Source organism: Uloborus diversus, chromosome 8 (assembly GCF_026930045.1).
Source record: "Uloborus diversus isolate 005 chromosome 8, Udiv.v.3.1, whole genome shotgun sequence".
In the NCBI taxonomy this organism is placed as follows: domain Eukaryota; kingdom Metazoa; phylum Arthropoda; class Arachnida; order Araneae; family Uloboridae; genus Uloborus; species Uloborus diversus.
Window position 1 is genome coordinate 69,578,023 of NC_072738.1, and position 27,100 is coordinate 69,605,122.

Below are 27,100 nucleotides of genomic sequence, written 5' to 3' on the forward strand. Positions count from 1 at the left end.
AATTATATTAAGTTTTACTTAGTGTGGGTTCCCCCCCCCCCCCCAGCCAATTCTTTTAGTTTTTGCCATTGATTTACCTTTGCCATTGGCAAAAATGCTATTTTGATGGCAAAATTACCAACCATACTGCTTTCATGGCATGCGTGTAAAAATGGTGAAATAGCTTTGATGATTTAGATTTCATTGACAAAAAGAACAGATTGAGTCAATCCAAATTAATTATTGATTGTGCTCTCTGTCAAATCCCAAGTGAATACCAGATGAAAGGAATGTAAAATTTTAAAAGTGTAAATTTTTATTAACAAGACAGTATAAAGATAAAATCGTGAAATATACAAATAACTTGCAACATTTCAAGCTTTAAAACAAGGCAATATTTGACAAGATCTTTTTGAGATTCTTTCCACTTATGTTTTCATAATTTTACATGAGTTCTTTTTCTTAGAGCAAGGGTGTTCTTTCGGTAGGATGCATTCTTACCTGTAAAAGAAAAGGTTTAAACTTATTTCAATATGTATGTTTAGTATCAAACCACTTAAATTTATAATTACATTAATTATTTTGTGTTCCAATGACCAGGAAAATCAAATAATAGTTCTACAAAAAGAAAAATTTTAAGTAAAGAGTGCTAAACTGTACTCCACTTATCATTAGGGCAGAAGAGTGGTTGATCAATGTTAATTGTAATGCTTACCAAAGTTAGTTCTAAATTTTCGCAAATCCTAGAGTAAATGACAACCATGAAAATTGCTCTCTTCATTCAGAAACTAAACTTGTTTTACATTCTATTAGAAAAGGAATCTATGAAGTTACTATTTTCATGGTTAGTATTAAGGCTGCTAAAAAAGTTTTTTTTTCAACTTTGTTTTCAATAAAAATTCCCTTATTAACATTTTTTTGCCATCTAGTGTGCAAATATTCAATCTGGAATAAATAAAATCGATTTTTGGAGCAAAATATCTGGAAATGACATTTTGGATGCAAGCAAAATTTTCAAGTTTTTGTCTGATATAAAAGTGTTTTAGCAATCGGGAAAACAGGGAAATCAGATGGTGTAATTTGTAGTGAGAATATCAGCAGAAAAGGAGTGATCGGTGAACCATGATAATGCAAGACCATACTACTCAAGGTGAACCCTTAAAAAATTAATGAGCTGTGGTGGGCTGCTTTACCCGCCACACTCGCCTAGCAATACACTCAATGACTGATTTTTCTTTTTTCCAATTTATATGTGACAAAAAAAAAAAGAAACTCAAAAAAATTTCAATATAAAAATGCCATCTAACTTCTATCAATCAAAGATTGAAAATGTGTGCACTTCACGGCAACAAGTTGTTGAGAAGAGGGTAATTACATCACTGATAATAAAATGTTTACAAGTTTGTTTGAAAAAACTGCATGACTTTTTGGCCGACTGTAATAATTTAAGGGGTTTTTTTCTTTCTTTTGCATATACAGTATAACCCCGATTTAATGATTGCCGAGGGACTGAAAAAAGTTATCGTTCAATCAAGGAGCATTTACATTCAATTCAGTTAAATCTGGACCAGTGAAATGTATCATTAAATTGAAGAAATTGTTAAATCTAAGTTATACTGTACATAATATTAGGAAACTTATCAAAGCTTCAACGATGACAATCATAAATATTAATATTGTTCATAATAACCTTATTAAAATGCAATTCTAAAATCTCAATAAAAAATTCATCTAATTTTTTTTTACGCTTGTGATGACTATATTTTGAAAAATGCTATCTTTTTTCTTTTGGTGTGAGATTCAGATGAATAATTATTTCCACTGTCAATTCTCGCTCCATCAATAATCAAATAAATAAAATTATTATATTTTTCTTAAAATTTTTATTTGAAAATTTCTAAATGGAATTCTGAATGGCAAGCTTTCAAACATCCTTGATTTACTTCTACTTTTGCTTTAGTTACACTAAGTCTTGTAATTAGTTTGCATATTTTCAGTAGTTTAAAAAAGAAAACTGATAAAAAGTATGCCCAAATTAGTAAATACAAAAAGTAAATAATAATTTAGTTTATTTTTTATTCAATAAGTGTCAAACTGAAGATCAATTCCATGCACAAGTTAGGGAATTAACTAACGAAATTTTTAAATGATTTAATATTTCTGACTTCTAGAACTTTGCAGTCAGAATGAAATGCTTTTTCAGTCTTAAAAATATAAATTTCTTTTTAAAAAGAGGAAATAATTGCCTCAAAAATAAACTGGGTAAATTGCTTCACGTTTTTTTTTTTTTTTCTTTTCCAAAAAAACAAACGACTATAAATTATGTTGAACGACATGAAGAACAATTCAATGAAAAGTGCTATTATCACTTTATATATATATATATATATATATATATATATATATATATATATATATATATATATATATATATATATATTGAAATGAGATTTTGGAATTGTTTTGTTTGCTGTAAAAATTTATATTTGGGATTAAGATCAAGAGATATTTTTAACGGATTTTAAGCTTGCTTTCAATCTGTAAGAAGTGCTCTGAAACATTATGCACAAAGTCAAAATGAGGGCTGCAGAGTCTGACGTCGAAAGCTTTAAAATTATAAGAGTCAGAGTTGGTCGTTTGCCCTCCGAGACCACAACTCTGCCAAGGTTGCAGAGTCAGATTCGAAGACTCTAAAACTCCAGGAGCTGGAGTCTCATTTTCCCTCCAACTCTGCAGCCCTGGTGAAAATATTTTAAGTCACATGCTGAAAAATGTGTTGCAATAGTTAAAATTTAATTTCTTCTTTAATATCTGGTTTAACTAGCATCACAGAAAAATTCCTTTGATACATTGATTATTATATTTTATGTAGGACTTTAACTAAAGCTTTTTCACACCAGATACTGGAGCCATATTAGCATAAGAACATATTTTGCTTTCTAAAAAAATATGGCTAAGATTGAGATACATTGGGCACACACAGGGCCGGATTTAAGGGAGGGCAGGCGGAGCTACTGCCCCGGGGCCTCCACAACAAAGGGGCCCCACAATAAATTTTTTATAAAATATCCTAACTTTCACGGGTCAGCAATTTTAAGTTTTTTCTCCCCTATAAATTATAAAATAATAATATTAAAAAATAAATAGCAGTAACTTCAGGATGTATTTACTATTAAAGTGCTGATCAAAAATATCGGATATTTTCGAAAATATGACGATCTTTTCGAACCCTGATTAGGGACCTGCACTCTTTCATTGCCCCGGGGCCTCCACACTTCTAAATCCGGCCCTGGGCACACAATTATATGCTACCAGCATATTAAATTCCATACAAAAAAGTTGTTAGCTCTTGCTCTTTTTTTTAACCAATGGAATAGTTTAGGCCTCAGAGGATCAGAAGAGCCATACAATACAGCACAATACAAGTTTAAAATTATCTATGCAATTGAAGCAGCATAAGAAAAAATAAAGCCAGCTTAGTATGGTTTTTCTTAAGGATTTAACACAATAAACATTTTTTTCTTTTATTCCTCTCAAGTGCAAAATGACGAAATTATTCATACAGCTTACGTACCGGACAGGATTCTCGGTCGCAGCATTCTATTTGACGATCACACTATCTGGTTGAGGCAGGGGATATCTAAAGAAAATAATATTTGTTCGGCCAATGCAATATTTTTCAAATTATCCTTTCCATACTTACAGAAAAGTTTTGAGAGGAATAGTCAAGTGACAAAATTTTATTATTTCTTAAACATTAAAATTGCTTATAGACTTGTACATTCAGATTGTTCGACTACCAAAGGAATATCAAGGTACCAGAAGAATTTTAAAAAACTAATCATTATTTTAAAAAAACTAATATAATAACAATAATTTTAACAAGATCCGTAATGTTTGTTGTTTTGTACTTATTGGCCTAAAATTTGAAGGCAACAAGCTTTTTCTTCACCTTTCATAATTGGAATACATTTTGTTATTAATTGCCACTCTTTCCCTTTAGTTATAAAATTTAGCACCATAAAAGTATTTCCAGTGCTAAAATATTTATTAAAAAAAACTTTTTAAGTTGAAGATGCCTTTTTTTCTTACGGTATACTTCAAATAGATTCTTTACATGAGTTTTTTTCAGAAATTTTTTAATAAATTTACTGGAATAAATTGCTTAGCAATTGAATATGTGTAGAGGAAAATACACTGAAACATTCATACTTGAAAATAAACAGTTAACAAAAAATGGTTGGTTTATAAGTTAGAATATATGTTTAACCTAAGCCATAATTGGAAGAATTGATGTAGGTTTTTAAATTAAATGGATAACCTAAATTTTACATTAGTTACAAATAATGCTCTAAGCTGTTTTTTAAAACCACTATTGCCACCACTAAATTGCAATTGAATATCATTCCAAATATTAGTTTTAAACAAAGAAGATAGTTATTTTTGAACATTTTCCAGCTGGAAACACTGATATCACAATCTGAAGAATATATTTGGCAAACATTGAAATTTTGATTAATTTTCATTTTAAAGTTAATTTAAATAAATTGCCAAAAAAAAAATGTCAGCTTGTTTCTTCATTCAAATACTTTGCATTGTGAATTCATGACCCTGCAATTATTAGAATATGTGCATGTAAAGAGTTGAAATATTTTATTTAATTTTTATCAAAGATTATCAATTAATCTACAAATAAAATGATTGCTGCCTGACAAAAATGCATGTAGCAATAGTCCAATAAATCTTGGGGACTAAAAAAAAAACCAAGGCAACTAAATCATTCACATCAAGAATCTTTCAAAAGCTGTGCTACAATAAAACCTTCCTATAAACTTTGAGAAATAATTTCTGGTGTCTAAAATTTTACAATTTTTGTCAGTCTCAACATATAGCCATCTCATAACTAAATATTAAAAGAATGAATGAATTAACTGTTTTAAATTCTATTTTATCATTGATCTTAGTTTTTAAATTTATTATTACACTAGTGGTACCCGCACAGCTTTGCACGTAATAGAAAAATTACAAGGTCTTTTGGTTTGCCTGTATATTTACAAATAATGCATGGTGAATTTTCTCGCCAATTGGCTTGTACCCATGTTACGGTTCCACGTTATGATAATTTCGTATCTCGCCAATTGGCTTGCGCCCATGTTACGGTTCCACATTATGATAATTTCGTAATTTACTCCTCCATCTTATGATATTTTTGTTCTTAAAATTGGAATAGAAAAAGAACCACATCGAATTTTCGAAAAATCGCTTCAAGGTGCACACCCCCATGCTACGAACTAACTTTGTGCCAAATTTCATGAAAATCGGTCGAACGGTCTAGGCGCTATACACGTTACAAACATCCAGACATCCTCCGACAGAGAGACTTTCAGCTTTATTATTAGTAAAGATGAATAAATTCTGCATATTAAGTAAGTGTATACTTGAAGTAATTTTAATTACAAAATAATTTTTTCAAATTACAAATAATCAGGCCAGGTTATAACTTCTACAAACTAATCAACCTAATTTAAATTGTGAATATAATCAAGTTTATTTAAATCCAACAACCCTGATCCTGATACATAATAGTTAGCATTGTCAACAATATTTTATAGAAATAAAAAATGGCGTTTTTACAAAATGTATCGAAAAGGTCAAAAAAATACTTTAGATCAACGGTTCTTTTCTGGTAACCTTAAGAAAATTACATATGTAAACTTTTCAGTTTGCACTTAGTAACCTACATTTTATATCTACTTTCCATTGTGGGCAAAAGGGCGTGTCAAGTCGGCAACAAGGTTCTGTGCTCTGCTACAAGACACGCAAGCCATACGGGTAATACTATTGTTAAGAAATCTAGGGTTTAAAAAAAGGGCTGTGGAGTCGGATTCAGACTGATTTTGGGGAGGAGTCGAAGTCGTTTGAAAACATGTCGACTCCGACTACAGGTTTCTTTTTCCTTTAATTTTCACTGACTCTCCTTGCATTTTTTAAAAAACTGACTACCAATTAATTTGATTACATGTATAAAGGCCTACTAATAAGAAAATAACTCATTGTGGCAACCAGCTGGCTTGATTGTTTATCAAACTTTCTTTAACATCTACCTACGCCATATCTTAGTTTGCTTATTTTTTAACTTTATTTAACTATAAGCAACTGTCAGCAAACATTTATGTATGTTGCCTAACATTTTCAAAGTAGTCACTTTCAAAGAAAAATAATAATATATTTTTCACCTCCATCTCAGTTATAAAATAGTAAAATAAATGTATGTTTTGCTTGAACAAGTCAGGGAAACTTCTGAGGGTGCTTGGTAAATTCAAATAAGTGCTAGTACAAAAGCACAAAACCAAAAGATCCAATAAAATTTATTTTATTTTTTTTTTTTTTATCTAAAGACTATCTAAGAATGCTTGGTTATCACTAAAAAGTACAAAATAAAATCAGTACATGATTCATTGGTTACAACACTCAATAATTGTAGTTAATTCTAAAAACTTCATATTAAGGTTAATTCTAGAGCAGCTAATAAAATTAAAATTAAAAATTGAGCCCAGAAATCTAGTCATAGTAAATGCTATTGATACAAAGCTGTATAGCGCCACATTTTGTGTAAAATTTGCGCTAGACGTACATGTACTCGACCTCTCCCTGCAGTATAGAACAATATTTTTGTTGAAATTTTTCAGATGAAATTTAAGATTTATTATTGGGGAAAGATTTTCGCCAATAATAAATCAGAGAAATACTTCAGAATTAAAGTATTTCTATTTTTACAAACTCGAAAATTAAGCTGAGGTGTTACCCACCAAATGGGCATCACCCGGGGGAGGAGGGACCGCCACCTCTCAAGAAAAGTTTGACTTAGCAAAAAAGTTTTTTTTTCTCTCTCAAGTTTCTGCTCTCAAAAATTGAAAGCACACAATTTGATCAACATCTATTTGTTAAATATTAAAGAGGAGCAAATTAATCTTTTCACTTTTTTAAAAATGGGATTTATAAGTAATCTCACTTTAGAAATAGCAACTATTGGATAATTTGATTTTCAAATTCAATTTCTAACGTTGTATGCATCTTATGTTTACAATATACAATGCCAAAATTTCATAAAAAGGAAGTTAAATTTCAATATCTGTTAGGGTTTTTTCCCTTCCCATGAGAGGAAGGAGATTTGAAAATAAATGAATAAATAAGCTGCAGTCAAAGTCAGACATTTCAAAATCCAGGAGTCAAGAGTCAGTGATTTTTCTTCCAACTCCGCAGCCCTGGTTTAAACTACCCACAAAAGATGATGGCTTATAGAGCTCCCTAAAAGAAAATGCTGGAATAAGTTTAAAAGAAGCATTTTAAGGCAAAAGGAGTGCTGTGCGCCGTTTAAAAGAATGCTAGTCATCACTAGAGGTATTGCTGTAAAAGAATCAAAGGGTTTAAATTAGCCTCAAAAAATAATGGCTCCATGTGTGCATTGAAGGAAAACTTTTGAGAATGAAGCATGACAGAAGCATTTTAAGATATTTGAAGTATGGAATTAGTAAAAATTAAAGCCAAAAATTTTTTAGGTTTTGAATTGGCTAAAAAAGATTGTGTCATTGCTCATTCAAAACAAATTCAAGATTCTGAAATTACATTTATTGTTGTTACAGTGAAACTTGTGTAAGCTGACCACTTGTGGTGCACTACTTTAGTGGTCAACTTAAACAGGTGGTCAACTTATAGAGGTTGAATCATCTGATATAGATCTAATTTTGTGCCTGAAAATAGCAGTCGACTTAGGTGGTCAACTTACAAGGGTGGTCAATTTTACAGGCTTTACTGTATATGAAACTGAATTATACTGAAAAAGGTAATCTTTATTCAAAGAATTATAGATTTTTTTTTTTTAGCTTAACACAAATGATCACGACATAATTAATTTTGACTTAAAGACTAAAAATCAATCTGAAATGAGAAATCAACAAAAATAATTTCAAATTTATTAGTCAGTTTCCAAAGATGAAGGTACAAAAAATAAACATACCGTTTTATTTTCCTTTTTAGAGTAACACATCAGCACCATGGCAAGAACCCAAATGAAGCTTCCCAACCCAATACACCCAAAGATGAAAGAAAATGCTAGCACTTTTGGCTGGTAAATCTTGGTTTTAAAAATATTTGCTAATTCATCTGTTAAAGAAAAGGCCTGAAAAAAATTAAATAAATAGATAATTTCTGTACATCAATACTTTTCAAAATGTTCTGACACCTCAAAACAAATATATAGCTTTTTCAGGCTTCCAGGAATCAAAGTGAAAAAAAAAGTGACTTTAAAAAAATGCAAGGAAAATATTTTTAAAAATTACCACTCTTTAAAGAATTGATATAATTTTGATCTCTATTTGTTGGAACTTATTGAACAGTAGTAAGAAAATTGCATGAAAAAAATGACATAAAACTGAAACTTTACTATTTCAAAAGGTCCTTCAACTATTATAAAAGCAAAATGTAGGTACTTACGATTTCGGCCCAAAATACGGGAAACATGACTTTTGGAACATTCGCAAGTTGACTGAAATAGAAAGAAACAATGTTACAAAAAAGAACTTGACCACTACATCAAAAAAAAAAAGACTTACTGCAACAATTAGCATTTGTTAACTATAAATTTTTGTCATGTCCTTCACTCTTTCAAAAAACAGACCTAAACACCTGCTGTTGGGCAGCCCCAGAGTAAGATGTTGAATGGCCAAGATATCTAGTCGAAAACGATAAGGTAGTAAAGTTTTACAGCTGCACTGCATTGATTCCAGCACTATATAGAATGGAAATTTCTTCAAAAAGGAAACAGTTTACACATGTTTGCCTTTTCCATTACACAATCTTTTTCTTCATATTAGTGCAAGTGGTGCAACTTGAGGGGATTTGTTGAACTTTTAACATTGGTTATTTAAAGGACAAAGGAAAAGCACATTATTGGTTGGGGGGGGGGGGTAATGTTTTAAAAGGAGTTTTTTTAAAAAAATAAATGATGTAACTTACAAAAAAAATTGAAACCATTAGTGGCCATTCGTAAGTGCCAAAAATGAATCGCTCTTTTTCATGAATTTGTACCTTTAAATGGATGGATTTACAGGATGCAGAAAAAGAGACTGTTTCATAGATTCAAACAAAAACAATAACTTATCGACAAAGAACAGAATAAATTTTGTCTTATTTAATGTCTGGAAATCAAAAAGGTGTTTTTTAACATGAATTCTTGTGGCATTATGGACCTGGGTCATAAGCCTGACAGATAATATCCAGCAAGGTTCGAAATTAAAACAATCTAAAATCTTGACTGGGACAAAATGCAAGATATTGTAATTCTTATACCAACCATACAAGTTTTATTGCAAAAAAAAAAAAAAAAAATCTTCAGTATTACAATAAAAGATTTGGGATACATAAAATATAAGTATGCTGTCAACTAAAACTCTCCTCCTTTTACGAAAACACCATTACTAAATCATTGTAAACAAAGCCTGCAAAGTAACACAGCTAACTGAAAAAAAACAAGCCAACTACCAAACGGCCTTGGGGGTCACAGATCTGGATGGAACTCTGAATTTAGGTCAGTTCGCACTAGATATGAACCCATGTAAAACAGTTTGACTGTATAGGCCCCAGTTGTCGGCTGCAACAGGGGTCCAAAATTGTTATTTGAGGCCAGGAAAGCAATAGTTTTTCCTTTGAAATTAAAAACTTTTTATGCTTTTCTTGCATTTGCACTACAGTTTAGAGCCATTTAAATGTATTCACAACATAGAATAAATCCCCCCCCCCCCTACTGTTGTACCGACAAGAGACACCGAATCTCGAGTGCATAGATATTATCCCAAAGTTTCAAATTCCAATGCAAACACCATTGCAATTCAAGAGGCTTCCAAATCACTGTGGTTCAGATGGCAAAAACTTGAGGGTCGCGAATCTGGATAAACTTCTGGATTTAGGTCAATTTGTACTAGATATGAGTTCAGGTAAAATAGTTTGAGTGTATAGGCTCAAATTCGACTGCAAGGAGGTTCTAAATTTGCTTGTTTGGCTCTGGAACTGCAATAGCATATTCTTCAGAATTTGAAACTTCAGAACAATATTTGCTCTCCTTACATCTGTCATGTCTCTTGTTAGTACAACGAAGGAATGGTGAAATTTGCTCTATACTGTGAATGCATTCAGTTGGGCGATACTGCAATGAAATATGAAGAAAAGAGTAAAAAAAGGGTTATTTCAAAGGAAAAACCATTGCTTTTCTGGAGCGAAACTAGAAATTTTGGACCCTCATTACAGCCGAACTAGGGCCTATGCAGGCTAACTTGCTTTACCTGGGCTCATATATAGTGGGAATTGACCTAAATCCAGAATTTCGTCCAGAAACGTGATAATCTAGGTCTTTCTATTTGGTAGTGAGACTAAAATAAAGATTAAGGAAATTATTTTGTTGAAAAAAACTACAAATTCATAATTGAATTAAATTTCCTAACTGCAGTGACACTGAGGGCGATATTACAAATTTTTTTTTGTTCTATACTGTTGCATCGATTAAAAAAATCTTAAAATGTGTCAGAAAAGTTTTAATTATTCCTCAGTACATAGTTATGTTACATACAACTATGTAACATAACTTCTATTTTAATGACATCAAATAAAATAACTTACGATATTCCAGGAACTCTCTGAACAAATAAATTTACTTGAAATCTAACTCGAGCATCAACGCTGAAACCAGTATTCTGAAATTAAATAAAACACTGATTAATGCTCATTATTTTGCTTCTAACAAAACATGAAAAACAAATAATACATTTCAGAAGAAAAAAGGGAAATGCTGCAATTTACTTCAACACTTGACACTTCAAAAACTTCAAATTATTTTTCAAGGATTAGTTGCATAGAAAAAAAAAACATTTATTAGCTTTAAGTTATCACATAAAAATGGGCAAAGTTTGCATCATTGAATGGAAGTAAACTAATTTCTTTTTTAAGAGTGTCTTTATTTTTGTCTCTCACTTTATTAGAAAATAATTTACAATGTATCTCCTGGTTTATGTATTGTTTTTTCGGTTTTCTTAGAATTTTAAGCAAAAGACCTGTATTTTTAAAGATGTTTAACCAAAAAGAATAACAGCTTGTTTGCTTGTTGTGCCTCGGCAAACAGTACTTGATGCAGTATGCAGTTTCAAGTGGCTTGGAAATGACAATCAAGGTTCAGAAAGTGTAAAGAAACGGACAGTGAACATTACCGTTAATCGTCAGGCAATCCAAAAGTGAGTTCAAGAAATCGTTGGGTTTCCATGGGAGAAGTCGTTTGTGAGACCGGAATTCGTGACCGATAAGTGTGACTAAGGGCAAAAACAGAGCTCTGACAGAAGCTCTACAAGTTTCAAAAAGTTCAGCCTTTCTCTAAAGAAAATAAATTCGCATGACTCCAAAGATGCCAAAAATGTTTGAGGAGGCCACAAGTTCACGCTGGAAGAGATACCTTTCACTGATTTACCGTTTAACCAACTCATTACCACTAGAACGATATGATTTGATCTGTAGACACTCCAAGCACTTTAGAAAATAAAAAACATGGCCGAAATCTGAGGTCAGGCTTGGTCTGTGATGGAATCAGCATAAGCAACAAAAATCCCTGGTATTTTGGGTATGAGGGCCATAAAATAAATTAAAAAGTGAACCCGAAGGATATTTTAGAAGCTGTCGTACTTTTGTGGACCTAAGAGCCCTTCATAAATGGAGACTGGACATTTCAATTCGACTCCACAACAGCTCATACGGCCAAAAAGAAATGAGTGGTGCAAGGCATTGTTTTTGATATGATATCATCTTTAGAGTCTCCTTAAGTACACAAAAGTTTGGACTCTCTAAATCAATTGTTTTAGAGGGAATATGATTGATTAAAGGTAACTGACTTGCGACCTTTGGCTTAAAATTTGAATTAGCAGTTGTTCCTCTGTATCACTGCAAAAGACAGCCAGTTTGCAACTAATTTATCGATTGCTAAAGTTCTACTCATATTATTCTTCTTTGTGTTTTATTTATTTTTTAAAAAGTTACATGGAAAATTGCTTGTCCGGGTTTTTTCGCCGCACCCTGTATAAGGGTTGCCCAAATAAAAAGTGGACAGTTGCATAAAAATAATACTTTCAAAAACGAAATCGAAAGAAATTGCCATGGGCATTGAAACACAAGTTCCAGCACTACGGCAGCAGGTCGATGCCTTTGCTGTAGAAAGATTGTGGCTGATTCCTGAGGAAGTCCTGTGTGCTTCTTTCACTTTATCGTCTGAATAGAAAAGTTTCCATTGTAATGCTCTCTTAAATGGCCCAAAGATGTGGAAGTCACAGCGTGACAAGTATAAACTATACAGGGGGTTCTCCAAAACTTCCCAACAAAATTTGTTTAGAGTACCTGTTAGGGTATTGTACCGCAGATGTTTGTGGATGATAGTGTGAACGGTTCCTTTACTCAGGCGGAGATTGCCACTGATTTTGCAGGTCTTAATCCTTCAATTAGCTCGGATTATTTCATTAATGAAAGCAATGGAATCATTAGTAATCTCAATGTCTGCTTGGTCCAGTCTCGGCAGATCCGATGTCGTTTGCCGCCCTTCTTGAAAACTGTTACACCACTTGTGTACTGCTGTACCAACTAAACAGTGGTTGCCATACACTGATACTATTCGTGATAGATGTCCGCATTACACTCACCTTCCGCAACCAGAAATCGTACTACCGCCCATTGTTCCAATGTGGATGCATCCATAGACAGCAGGACTTTCCTTTTGTACAATTTCTCTACTGCAAACAGGTTTCACCACTGAATGGCATCTGAGATGAATACCTCATACAACCCTTTATATACTTGTGCAGTGGCGCTGTGATTGAATCATTCATTCTGAGGTTATTGCACATGTACACTTTTCATTTGGGAAACCTTATGTTAAGAAATTTTATCTCATAGAGATTATGTGGTCTTATAATTCCATGAACTAAATGGCTAACAATCATTTGTTAAGGTAGAAACAAAATTATGCAAATACTCGAGTGAAATTATTGAATGCCTTTGAAGATTTATAATTGAGCAAGATTTTAAAATGTTGAGTATGTGAATACTAACTTAACACAAATACTCTGAAATTTAAAACTACAGAAATTGCAAAATATAGACAATGATATGATTATATTTAAACATGGAAGATTAGTTTTAACTGACTGTTATTGCAAAAGCTGGTGAATTATGATGAAAATATAAATATCAAATAAAAACAACATACAAAAGATATTTTCCATATTTGTTTTGCTTGTTTGTGGAAAAGTCAAGTTAATGCTTGATTACTTCATTTCCCTTTATTGTTTACAACTGAACATGTATATGTTGAAAGTGTAGTTTGTAGTACACAATAACAAATTTAAGATAATTACTAATACAAAATTTTCTGAATGACTTTGCTGTAATAAGTTTTGTTTTGAACTAGATCCTATAAAATTACATGGGCTGAAATAACATAAAATACACTACTTACTGGTTCCACGTCAATATGAAAGCTGTGTCGAGATGAGTTTGGATGCAGACCTTCCACTGCATTAAGATAAGAAGGATCTCCGAAATAAAAATGAGGAAAGGAAAGAACCACTGGAGCACCTGACAAAAAAAAGCCACTCTTTTCAGCACAGCACCTAGTTTTCAAATCCTCCCCCCCCCCCCTTTTTTATCTATTTATTTATTTTAGCATTCATTATGAAACTAAAAAATTACGTATAATCAACTAAGCTTCAAAAACAAAGTTGGGCACTTTAAATTAATATGAAATTAAAATACATGTAATGAGAGAGCATCAAGAATAAAATTTTATGAATATTGATCATCTTAATACTTTTCTATTAAAGCTATGCTTTGAGGGGTAGGGGCACATATTTTCTTGATGACAATCACCATTAGTATGATAGCTTGGCCGTGACTGTCTTTCAAATTATTATTTGCACAAGCATGCCTGAAAATCAACCAAAAAAAACATAGCAAAAAAGAGGGAATGTGAGAAGAGAAACCTGTAGGTAAAAAGGATCTAGTATTAAGCAAAGATAAAAGGATTCAGAAAATGAGTATGTATATGTTACTGCGGCAGTTCGAAATCTAGATATTGACATCAACAGCAGCTGAATATCAACATTCACTTACCAAAGAAACCAGTGGAAGACATAATTTTTCCGATGAATCACCGAAGTCAGTTTTCCATCTTTAGATGTAGCATACACACACACATCGCACATTTACAGGGGGGGGGGGTTGAGAGCAGTTTATGTCTCTACTTATATAATTTACCATAATTTCTGTTTATTTATCTTTACAATGAAACTTAACAATGCTATGAGCTTCTAACAAACGTTCAGCAAAGCAGACAGTATATGGTAGTTCTAAAGTAAAATGCTGATGATCTCAATACAGTACGAGATTTCAAATCCAGAACAATATGGACCGCAACCGTGTTATGTTTGGCATGTTTATGAAATTTCTCTAATAAGGAAAATAATTTTTTTTTGAAAAAAATAGATAAGTTGTAGCAGCATATAATCTGTGGATGTCACTTTCTTCACTATGCATCACAAAATCTGCCGATCAGTATGATAAATAAATCATACTTATACTAAAAACAGCTTTGCATTGTATACTATTGAGAAAATAAAAAAAATTATCTGTAACTCAAAGTGAATGTTAGAAGAAAGCTGCACACTAAAAGCAAAAAACTAGCTAACGTATGATACCTGGCATCGAAGAAACAAAAATAAATTACAAGTACTCTGTTTTCAACAAATGGTAGCTGAAAGTTAACAATTTGAAATTTAAAATTATTATTTTATTTATTTACTTATAGATACATATATATATGTGTGTGTGTGTGTATACATATATATAAATATATATGTGTGTGTGTATATATATATATATTATGGAAAAAGTTCCAGTTTTCAGGTCTTTCGGATTTTTCTGAAATGGGGGACCCATACTGAAAATCAATTCTGAATGCATAAATTGATTTTGATAATATCAAAGTAATGCCCTGTAGAATTAATATCTTTAAAAACAAATGCAATTTTTGTAACATTGCCATACTTTAAATGAAAAAACTGATGATTCAAAAATTCTTGTAATTAGCCACAAGTTTTGGGATAAAAAATTTAAAAAAAAATGTTTAAAATAAGTTAATTGACTATAAATTCAGATGTGGGAGGGGATCAAAAGACTTTTTTGATACGTAATTTTTTTCTCAAACATTGATCTCAGAATTTAAAATATTAATACAAATAAATATTTCATTACATACAATTTCAAGAACACTCTTGACTATATTGTTTTTAGAAGGTAAACTTAAATAAAGAGTTAGTAAAAAATAAATTTAGAACATTCTAAATCAGAAGGACTTTTAATATTTTTAAAACTTGGATCAGACGTACCATATTGGCATCGACTGATATCCTGAGCACCAGAAGCAAGTTTCATCTCCGTGCTAAAACATGCATTGGCAGGATTATCAGTTCCGTTGGCAAAAGTGAGATTTGTAGTCATAAACCGCTTAGAATCCACACCCAAGTGTTCTATATCAGTCACATAATCTAGAGTTATAGATCTGAAAAGAAAACATTCCGTAAAAAAGTTGGTTAGAGAAACAACACACACACACACACACAAAAAAAAAAAGTTGCAGACTGATTTTTGTCAATTAGATGGAAAGAAAGTGCAGGAATTATTCATTGCTTTCAGTTAACATTAAAAATATTTCCTCACACATGTATATGCTAGATATTTTTGCCAAGATAATATTACTGTGAATTTCCGACGATTATCCACCAAGGGAGGGGGAATATTGGGAGTCTTTTCCTTTCTTTTTTTCTTTTCTGGGAGAGGAGGAGAGCATAATTTACTGAATGGACCTATTTCAACTTAAGAAAGGCAAAATCCAATTTGTAAGTTCCTCTTTCTTTCTTGCCCTCCCCTTCTAAGGACATCAAACCTGTTGTCTTTGAAAAAATTCCTGTTCTCTGCCCTGCACATTTTTGATGAAAAGTAACTTGTTTACAAGATTGGCTGTGAATGTATAATAACCATTTGCAGTAATAAGTGATTTTTTTTTTTTTTTTTTTTAAAGCTTTTAAACATTTTTTTAAAATAGAATGTTATCAGCTAGGATTAAAATCCATGAGCCAGTGTTATTGATTTTTTTAGCTATTGGGTGGAAATTCTGGTGTTTTACTCTATACACTGAGCAACGTTTGCTGAAAACTGTTGCCTCCAGTGCTCTCAATAATAATCATTTTAGAGTATTAAAATATATGTTTAAAGAGAAATCACAAAATGACTCTTCCTGTTTCAGGAAACCTAATTTAAAATTCTTAGCACAAAACATGAGTATAGATTTCAGTTTCCACAAAATGTCCTTTATGTGAAAGAAACCTGAACATAAATCTTTCATCAACAAAAAGTCATCCAAAAAACTAATGAAAAAATGTTTACTTTCTCAACATTAGTTAGATCATACAATAGCCTGAAAGAGCTTTATGGTGATCAAATTTACATTTGAATATATTTAACAGGCTCATGTATCAAGTACAGTGTAACTTTGATTCAACGATTTCCTCAATTTAATAATACATTTCACTGATCCGGATTTGACTGCATTGAATGTCTATGTGCCTCGATTTAACGAAATGCTTATTTAACAATAACTTTTTCCAGTCCTTTGACAATCATTAAAACGAGGTTGTATTGTAAAATATACATACGAAACATTAATAAAATCATCAAATGAGTTGACATTTTCATTTTGTAATTTTTACGACCAGCATTTGCACTTTTAATAATCCAACACTAAAAAGCAACAAATATGCTCTTATAATACTACTTTGCTTCTATACGAAAAACCCAAAAAATTAATCAAATATTGAAAAAATTCAAAATGCTTGGTTTTGTCCAAACTAGTTCAAGGCTTCAGGCAAGTTATTTGCTTGTGATCAAATCTAAACTTAAAAAAAAAAAAAAAAAAGAGAGAGACTACTTTTGTAAAGAGAAAGAAAAGCACACTTAATAGATTGAAAAGGGGGGTGGGAGCGAGACCCACGTGATAACATACCAGACAACTCCTCCCCCGCCCCCCCCTTCGTTATGCCACCAGCCGTCGATCTATAAACTTGGCGTGAAACTTTGAAAGCAGTGCGTTTTACCAGTAAACAGTAGTGCTCTGGCTGAAATAGATGAAATAGGAAATATGTAACTTCGGATGCATATTTTTGAATACAATACTATTGGATTTATCTCATCCTTTCCACGTACCGGAATGTAGAAGCAATTAAAATATATATACATAATATAAGTCTTGTAAGTGTCTGCTGAGTGAAAGTGAGTCAGCAATTTCCGCTTCCGAACAACCTGCATGCGAAGAAAAAAGTTGGGCTCCTCATGGAATAAATTTTAAAGTTCGGATGTAAGTACTTTTCTCAGATAAACAAATTTACATTTTATGCTTTTAAGTTCATGCAGTTAAGGTTACTTAATTTTTCCTCTATTACACAAACAATTGTCAGTTTCCTTTCTGATATCTTTGTCTGTAATTTGTAATTTCAGCATACTGCTTTAATATTTGAAACGGTTAACTTGCAACTTTTTATTTCTTTATTTTTTCAACCTTGTGCACGCATTTATTCGAAATGGATTTTCCAAGCTGACAATATACATATGTCAAAATTTTCTGCAAATATACTTGTTGCTATCAGAAGCAACGTAACTTGGTGTTGATATTCAGGTAATATGTATGTAAACAGGTTTATTGAAACAGGCTTTTAACAGAACTAATCTTATATTTTCGGTTTTGATTAAATTGTTTCATACGCTAGCATGTGTTATTTTGATCAAAAATCATTCCTTGATGGGCTTCTGTAGTTCTGAAGTAGAAGATTAGCTTTGAACGCCGGAGGTCGTGGGTTCGATACTCAAACATTTTCCCCTGCAATGTTATTCAAACAAGCTGGTTCTGTGCGTAAATTTAAAAAAATATCTGTTTTTTTCCACTGTTGTCTTATAGTTTTATGATATTTATGCACAAATTGTGGTTGAGTTAAAGGTATTAATAATTTCTGAGCTTACGAAAGATTACTTTTGAGCAGTGGATGCGCAACGTTTTTTTGCCAAATGCTCTATGCTTGTTTGTTTATGCTTAAAAAGGGCAAAATGTCTTGAACTACATATTTTTTGAACTCCTTGGGTTTTCTGTTAATAAGCTTTCAGGAACTCTGAAACTGTAACATAAATTGAATTAAGGGGCTATCCATAAAATATGTTGCAAAATTTTGAACAAATGACCCCTCCCCCTCTTTGTTACACGTAACGCTGTTCAACACGAGCATATTGTTATAAACAACATGTGCTGTCATACTTCTTTTTATCCCCTCCCTTCCCCCTGTCCCAAAACTGTCACACTGAATTCCTAAAAGAGCATACTCAGCAAAATTTTGATCTAAATTTAACATATATGAGGTTTTAAGTATTGAAGAAAATTGCTAAAATGATCATTCTATGAAAAGTTTTTTGAAAAAGGTTACTTTATCATCAATTAATGCTTCTTAAAATAATTTTTCAAAAGCCTAAAATGATGAACTATTGAAGCCCCCGCCCCCCCACACACAAGAATCATTAGCAGCAGAAAGAGCTAAAAATGGAAAAGTAGCCAAATTCCAAAAAAAAAAAAAGTCTGCTTAGATATTGAATACATTTTTTTGATGTACAACATACAGTAATCATGATGTTGCATAATTCCTTCTTTAATTAACGTTTTTCAAGTTGAATTCCTGTGTAATTTTTCAAGAGTGCCCACCGAAGGGGGGGGGGGTATCATAGTCTCATAGTATTGGTAGCTTTTCAACGGCTATAGTTAAATAACTGTGCCCTTGAAATTTTAAGGGAGATGGGGGAGATGTTTTTGGGGTATTTTTCTTGAAGTTTTCATAATTGAAGGGGGTAGGGCAGTGTTTACTTTGGGGGATGGCACCAAGCATTCATGTCCTTTTAAAAGCATAAATTTGCTCAGCTAAGTTAACATTAATAATCTGGTATTATGTACATTAATTTGATGTTATGTCTTTGAAACATATTGCAGTCATGTTTCCCATTTACATAAGTAAAAATGTTTATTTTTTAAAATTTCATTTAATTCTTATTCAAATACAATGGTAAAATTATTTTTTGTTTTGATGTAATTGTAAAATGAAAGTTCATTTATTTATTTGAATACTTTTTAAGAGTTAATGTTTCAATACAATATACAAGTAGTTAAAATGCGATTAGTTTAAAAAAAATTCAAATGAAAAATAAAACTGTGTTTATTTATCACTTTGTTTTAACATGATTGTAAAATAAAATCGTGTTTAGTCATTGGAATACTTTGTAAGAAATGTTTTTATGTAAAATACTATGAACTAAGCTCAGTGTATTTTTAGTGTATGATTATCGGTTATTTTTTATGTTTTCAAATGAAAAAGTAGAACTTTTAATGCTACTAAAATAATAGAAGACAATAATAAATAAACCAAATAGTTTAACTAAACCAAAATACTAATCAAAGTGCTCACTTTCCAAAATTATTGTGGATCGACGAACGATGATGTCATTTGCTAGTTGGATGGCCTTCCTATCTCGAAGGCCTCGGTCGGAGGACAAATAAATCAAAATAATAATTTGTCAGTAACTCCTGTTTAGATTTAAATTTTTCATATTTCTCAGGATAGAATAGGGAAAATATTTTTCAACAACATTTACCTGCAAAATACTGATTGGAAGAAAGTGTACGTGCGTTGATACGGTAAAATAGGGGGTCCAATTTCTGCATCTGTAAAAGGAATTTTATTTTTAATAAGTATTTTTACTTTAATTCATAAACAACTATATCCAGTCAGACAACAAATGAAAGTAGATGACAGGTACTTAGCAATATAAACATGATTTATAAAGAACAAATTTCATGTTTTCAGGCATATGTTAAAATATTAAAATAAATCATTGAAATATTAAATCATTTTCAAAATGTGTTTTTAAAAAAGTCATAAAAAATAAAATAGCAGTAATGCATTTCTTTTTTGAAGAAAAAAAAATCAACAAATCAGGTCATTTAAAAATGAAGAAGAAATTAATCATTTTGTTTGGAATGGAATGAATAACGACTCCTAAGTTTTTAAATGTTGCTAATCATTGAGAATATTTTCCAATATTCTTCTTAAATAAAGTAACGTAAAACAATTTTGAAAACAATTCCTATAAAATTATTATAATGAGAACTTTTGTTTTAAATCCAGACTAGTCTAACATAGTAATAATACCAACACAACATTAAGTAAAGTATTCTTTTTTGAATATTTTATCAAACTAAAGGAAATTTAATTCAAACTTTTAAAATATTGATTATACTTTTAAAAAATGTATGTGAGATATTTTGAAACGTAATTAAATATCTACTTTAAATAGAAAAGTGTCTTTGCTGCATACTATAGTTATTACAACAGATAAAAACTCTGCTTATCATTCTACATGATTAAGCAAAAATTTCTAAACAAACTGAAACACAAAATCATCCAGAAAAATCTAGACGTAAAAGAAACAAAAATTCAAAATCTCCAGCAATAAACTTAAGTAGACTTAATGGCCATGGTTTTCCAAAATTGTGTTCTGAAAATGGTTAAGAACAAGATGTATAGATAACTCAATGCAAAGGACACGACATGTAAATGAAGTTTAAATTAAACATACTGCTTTGATATTCTTGAATACTTTATACTGATAAATGATAACATTGATTTTTTTTCATCCATGCTTTTATACTTCACATCAATAATCAGACGTTTACTTAAGTGCTATCAATTATGTGAGATACACCTTATTTAATTTCTTTGTTTTTAAATGTCAAGAAAATTTACTTATTTTTACTATTGTTATAAAAAAATGTTGAAAAAAAAAATAGAACCGACTTCAAAATTGCTCAAAAAAGTGAAAAATAATTTTGTTCTTTAAACACCATCGATAATGCTTTTAAACATAATTTTTGAAGTTGGCGCAAAAACAAAACGTAAAATCCAGTGTAACCATGCTTCGTTCATATTTTTTTCAGAAAAGCATCCAAAGTTACGAACGAAACACTTATATCGCTATTCAAATATGCTGTCATCAATGCATAATGTATGTGATAGTGAAGAAACTGGTCCTGGTTAAATTTATAGTTGTATTTGAGTTATGGCTGTGAATGATTTTATCTATCGTTTTTGCACCAACTTCAAAAATTATGTTTAAAAGCATTATCGATGGTGTTTAAAGAACAAAATTATTTTTCACTTTTTAGAGCAATTTTTGAAGTTGGTTCTATTTTTTTTTTTTTTTTCAAAATTTTTTTTATTTCATTCTTTTTAGTGTAAATGTAGGTATTTCAGAAATAATAAGAAGTTACCATCACGAAACTTCACATTTTTTTCTTAAAAATGCTCCATACTAAAAAAAAAAACTATTGAAATGCGTTAAACTTTAAGCGATTGGCACTAAAAACTTATCTTTGTTCCTCTCTGGAAATCATGCGTAGTTAATTTAATTATAACCATTTAAGTATTACGTTTTTCCTAACTAATTTACATTCCACAGCATCTAAGTTGCTCATGATGCAATCCTGTATTTTCTTACTTAGCCCCGATCATCTGTTATCGGCATAGATGATAACGATAAAAATACTACAGAGTAGTTGAGTCAAACCTAATGGTAGCATTGTGAAGGCTAAGCAGATCCTAATCACTGCATCACCTAGCTTTTAGGTTAGGTTTACCCCTACTATGGAGCAATAGCACTAAAGAAAGGAAGATTTTGATAATTCACATAGGGTTACTATAAATCAGCAGGGTTACTAAAATAAAATTATTTACGCCAAAAATGAGACGACAGCGCCAGATTCCCCATTATCAAAATAGCCCTTGAAGAAATTTGATGCTTGCTTCAGAGAAGCCTTCATTCAAAATTATCATTGCAATTACTATTAATGTTACTGTTATATGGCACCAAACTTTTATAACAACGGGTTTTATACTGTCGCGTAGATGAAGATAGCGAAGATGATGTGAAAGCCAAATGAAGCGAATACTCGTTGTCTCAACTCGAGATCTTTATTCAGAACCACGAATGAACGTTACATTTCCTTATATACAACTTGAGAAAGTGCTAGAACTTTCCAGACTTGGAAAGATACAGAAATTAATAGAATATTCGAGAAAATACGGGAAACAGTAGAATGTAGTAGAACAGTAGAAATGAAATTTTAGTAAAATTCACTTTGTCCTAGTCGGGATTTGAACCCGGGTCGCTCGTGCGGGAGGCGAGAATTCTACCACTGAGCCACCGTTATCCAAGGATGAAAAGTGTGAACTTCGCTACAATATCATTTTAATCATTTAATAGGGAAATTGCGTAAAATTTACTGTTTTTTGCCCATAACTTTTTTTCTAAAGACCAAATATGGTCAAACAAAGTAATGGGACCTAAGTTGAGCTATCCCTTATCCATTAAAAAAAGAATCATCAAAATCGGTTCACTAGGTGAGACGCTATGAGTGGACAAACAAAAAAAAAACATACATACGGTATGAATTGAGAACCGCCTCCTTTTTGAAGTCGTTTAAAAATGACAGTCAACCACTTTTAAAATGATTCTATTCGTGTATAATATAAAAGGCACTTTTTAATTTTTATTATGAAAGGCATGCGCTTTTTATGAAATTTCATGGGTGCTAAGACTAAGCAGGAAAAACTGCTCTAGTTGCTCAGTACTTGGCAAGTCTTTGTCAGTTCTAAGCCTACCTTATAGGAACACATCTTTCTGTGTGTATCCCTCTCATAAAGAATCATTCAATATAAATCTTTTAAGATATACATTTAGAGTAATAAAAAGCTACAGATACTTACTAGATCCATTAAACATGTTGCATGTCTTTCCACTCCAAAAACCTAATGACCTAATGAACAGTAGAAAACGAAATTTAGGGCCTGATTTAAAAGTATTATTTTACATTTACAAAAAATTTTTTAATGAGAGTAATGCTGTAGCGTATAAATTTAAAATATATTGCATATACAAATTTCAAGGCAACACAAAATCTCTTTTTTCCAATAGGAGAAGGTTAAGAGAATGGATGCAATGGTCTTATTTAACGGTGCAACCATCCAAAACTTTTTCCCGCAACTCCATGATGTAGTACTTGTACGGTGGGAAATGGCTTGGTGTTGGCGATAATTTCACCTTAATCCAATCTTTTTCAAAAAGATCTTTAACTCCTTCTGTTGCACACTGTGCCAGGTTTTATGCTCTACCAAAGGTCCATAAACCCGACATTCCTCTTAGGCCTATTGTTTCAAACATTGGTATCGCTTCATATAAACTAGCTAAGTATTTAGTTTCTATCTTCTCTCCTCTTTTGGTTAGCAACTCGTTTACTGTCAGAAATTCAGTTCATTTTGTTCAGAAGTTACGTTATTTTAAGCCTCATGGTTTAACGATGGCTTCTTTTGACGTGAAATCACTTTTAACTAATGCACCGGTTATTGGGGCATTGGATTGTCTTAAATTGAGACTCCAAGAGCATCATTTTTCTAGTTTTGAGATTGATGAACTTGTTTCACTTACTCGTGTTTGTCTTGAGCAGAATACTTTTGTGTTCAATGGTACTTATTTTCGCATGTCTGAAGGTTTAGCAATGGGTAATCCTTTGAGTCCTATTTTAAGTGACATTTATATGCACTATTTTGAGACTTAACTTTTTGAAACCATTACGTTTCCATTCTATGTTCCATTCTATGTTGACGATTGCTTTGTTTTGCTTGACCAAAACCAGGTTGATAATGAACTTTTACTTTCTACTCTAAATTCTATCGATCCTTGTATCCAATTCACTATTGAAATGGAAACTGATAGTTCTCTTTCATTTTTGGACATCTTTATTACTAAAAGTAATGATGAATTTATGACTTCGGTGTTTCGTAAGCCTTTTGCTGTTACACTACCTCCTCACAAATGTTCTTCTCATCCTCCAAACCAAAAGTTGGCCTCATTCAAGGCTTTTGTGTTTCGTGCTTTGAACATTTGTTCTTCTTCCAATTCTTTAAATGCTGAGCTTTCTTATCTTAAAGCAGTGGCTTTCGATCGTGGTTATTCTCCTAGCATCATTGATTCAATTTATAATAAGTTAATTAAACCCTCTCATTCTGAAAAGGTTTCCGCTTCCAATGCTTCGTATACTATTGTTTTGCCTTATTATCCAAAAGTTAGTCATCAAGTTGCAAAGATTTTGAAGAAATTTGGCTTCGATACAGCTTTTTCTCCAGTTAATAAGATAAAATTTACAAACTTGAAGGACCCCTTTGATTGCCATAGCAACTGGGGTATTTATAGCATCTTCTGCAAGTGTGGACTTGCTTATGTTGGACAGACTAAACGTGCTCTCAAGCACCGTCTGAAAGAGCACGAAAACTATGTTAAACATAAAGAACTTGCTCGTTCTTCCATCGCTCAGCATTGTTGGACTTCTGTTCACTGTTTCGATTTTTTATCTGCAAAGATTATTTGTAAATGTTCTTCGGTTTATGACCTCGATTTTTGGGAAGCTTACTATATTTGGAAAAATTCTCATTCTCTTGTCAATGATTTTTCCAGCACTCCATTTTTTCATGATGTTTGGAAGCAATTTCTATAATTGCCTTTCCTGTTTCTTCTGGTGTCTCACACTCTTTTTGTCTCTTGGCTTCTGATTGGTTGTCTCTCCCCTTGCTTTGAGCCCGGAGTGTACGTGCTGTTCGCTGATTGGTTGTCTGGTTCCTGTATTCTTATTGGTTGGCCCTCTTTGGTATAAATACCGGTGTCCACTTGGTTCTTGTCAGTTCTCTCGCAACTTTTGGTTGTGTTGGTGAGCTTTCTGCACTGATGAAGAGGCTCCATTGTAGCCTTGAAATAGCTATATGCTGTATCTTCTCCAATATTTGTGCTTTATTTACTTTGTTTTTCACTTTATTCAATTAAAAAGTTATAAGCTCAAAACGCGTATCCAATTTCATATGCGTGTTACAACATTGTTCTCTTACAATATTATTTTCCGAACATACATAAATTGCTCACAAATAATTTTACTGTTGCTGTCTTGTGCCAGGCTGGCAAATTCGGGGTGTGCTACTTCACTTTTCTAATTGTACCGTAATTTGGTGTAAAGTCTGACTTCCACAGTACACACATGCCATAAGGACCTGTTTATAGGGTAGGCAATCATTCATACAAAGAAAGGACAAGAGAGAGGAAGTATGTCCATGCCCGAGCAGGGATTCGAACTTGGGACCTCCTCATCACAGTCAGACTTCTCTGACCACTAGACAAGGTGGGCGGCAATTTTAGTTAGTATTATCATTTGTTGTATTGAAAATAATTAGAATATACCACACCATTTACAAAATAACATACAGTTTAACCGACTGCAAAAAACCATTAAATTTTAGTTAGTTTTCAACTCAGTGGTTTTCTATAATGAACTAAAGAAGTATTCAGATCACTGAAAAACAGAAATTTAGCTATTTACTAATGTGCAAAGTGGAGGTTTATAACTTAGCTCCAGAAAAAGATACATTTTTCTTTGACATTTATTTTTCATCGAAAATCCATTATTAAAAAATGCAGAAAAAAATTAAGCAAAAACAAGTTTTTTTCTTTTTTTCACTTAATGCTATGAGCATGTTATTTTACTCAAATGTTTCTGCAAAGGCAAAAGATCTTACTTCTTACACTTGTTTTTGTCAGAAAAATTTTACAATTAAATTAAAATGAATTCATATTTTTAAAATATGCGGGGGTACACTGTTTATAGAATTGCTTAATTATTACCTGCTTATTTTAAATATTTATTTTCTGTGATTTAGTATTTGAATATAATCCAGGAGAGTTTTTCTAATAACACTTCGATAAACACTAACTGAAGTCAATTTAACAATAATCCAAGTTATTTCAGAACTGTTTGAAAATTTTTGCTGATATATATATGTATTTTTTTTTTCTTATTTTTAAATCCTTTAAATTCTTTAGATGTGTAATTTACCCCTCCTTTGATTCAGAGTGTCACCTATAATTGAATAATCTAAATTACAAAAACACAATTGCTTGAAAGAGTTAATAAGTTCCATAGGGTGCACTGGTAAAGCAATAAAAATACATAGTTAATGGATTATGTAGATTAATGCAATAACTTACTCTTTTCCATTCCACATGTTGATGACATTTAATTTATCAAGACCATCTTCCCCTGACCACACAGTATAATTTCCATCATCAGTATCATTTTTCTGCAAAAAAGATATAAATTATAATATTCGATAAATAAATGATTACCAGGTGTTGACATTTACTTACAATGGTTTGAAACTTTTATAGCAGTTTTCTTTTTTTTTTTTTTTTTCTTCTTTTAACTATTGTAGAAATTAAAATAAAATCATTTTTTAAAAGCTAAACACAAAACAATTATTTTTGTGTTTTTTTCAGCAACACTTTGAGAAAGGAATTTTCAGATTCTCTCCTCTCCCCCCCCCCCCCCCCCCCCCCCCCCCCGATTTGATCTTTATTAGTAAATGTCATTTTATTTGTTCAAAAATGTCAATTTTGTGAGATTTATAATTTTTTTCTGCTTGAAAAAATGGTACACAGTCGAAAATTTAAAAACACGACAAAAAATAAATGAATAAAAAAAAATAAGCTAAAAAATTACACACAGTAACACAGTAAACCAATTTTGGATTTTTGTGTATTTTCCGAGCATTAGAGAAATTATACAGAATTCAACTAGCTGTTCATTCCAAAAAAGAATTTTTTTGGAAATTCATTTTTAATATTATCTGTAGAAAAGCATTTCTTAACAAAATTAATAATATTTTTTTTAGCTAAAGGGGGGTTGGCAGTGGAGACTAATAACTTATTGCAAAATTCTAAATGCAAAAAATAAATAAAATAGTTAAAATAAACAAAGATTCATTTTTTTCCAAATTTGGAAAATTATAAATAATTTCCTTAC

The 27,100-nt window shown here is 31.5% G+C and overlaps 1 protein-coding gene across 3 annotated transcripts in view; it reads right to left on the minus strand.

Annotated features, from left to right (window-relative positions):
- Window positions 1–278: 278 nt before the first annotated feature.
- LOC129227658 (scavenger receptor class B member 1-like) overlaps window positions 279–27,100 on the minus strand; it is a 53,872-nt gene continuing 27,050 nt past the window's right edge. For 2 of the 3 annotated variants that reach the window (XM_054862249.1, XM_054862250.1), the window contains exons 7-15: window positions 26,287–26,378; window positions 22,968–23,017; window positions 19,798–19,867; window positions 15,447–15,619; window positions 13,520–13,638; window positions 10,651–10,724; window positions 8,473–8,524; window positions 7,997–8,158; window positions 279–480 (exon numbers count right to left, since the gene is read on the minus strand). In XM_054862249.1, the coding sequence (XP_054718224.1) occupies window positions 442–480; window positions 7,997–8,158; window positions 8,473–8,524; window positions 10,651–10,724; window positions 13,520–13,638; window positions 15,447–15,619; window positions 19,798–19,867; window positions 22,968–23,017; window positions 26,287–26,378 (831 nt within the window). In that variant the 3' untranslated portion in view covers window positions 279–441. Of the gene's footprint in view, window positions 481–3,553; window positions 3,620–7,996; window positions 8,159–8,472; window positions 8,525–10,650; window positions 10,725–13,519; window positions 13,639–15,446; window positions 15,620–19,797; window positions 19,868–22,967; window positions 23,018–26,286; window positions 26,379–27,100 lie in introns of all 3 variants that reach the window. The other variant, XM_054862251.1, reaches the window with a different exon arrangement.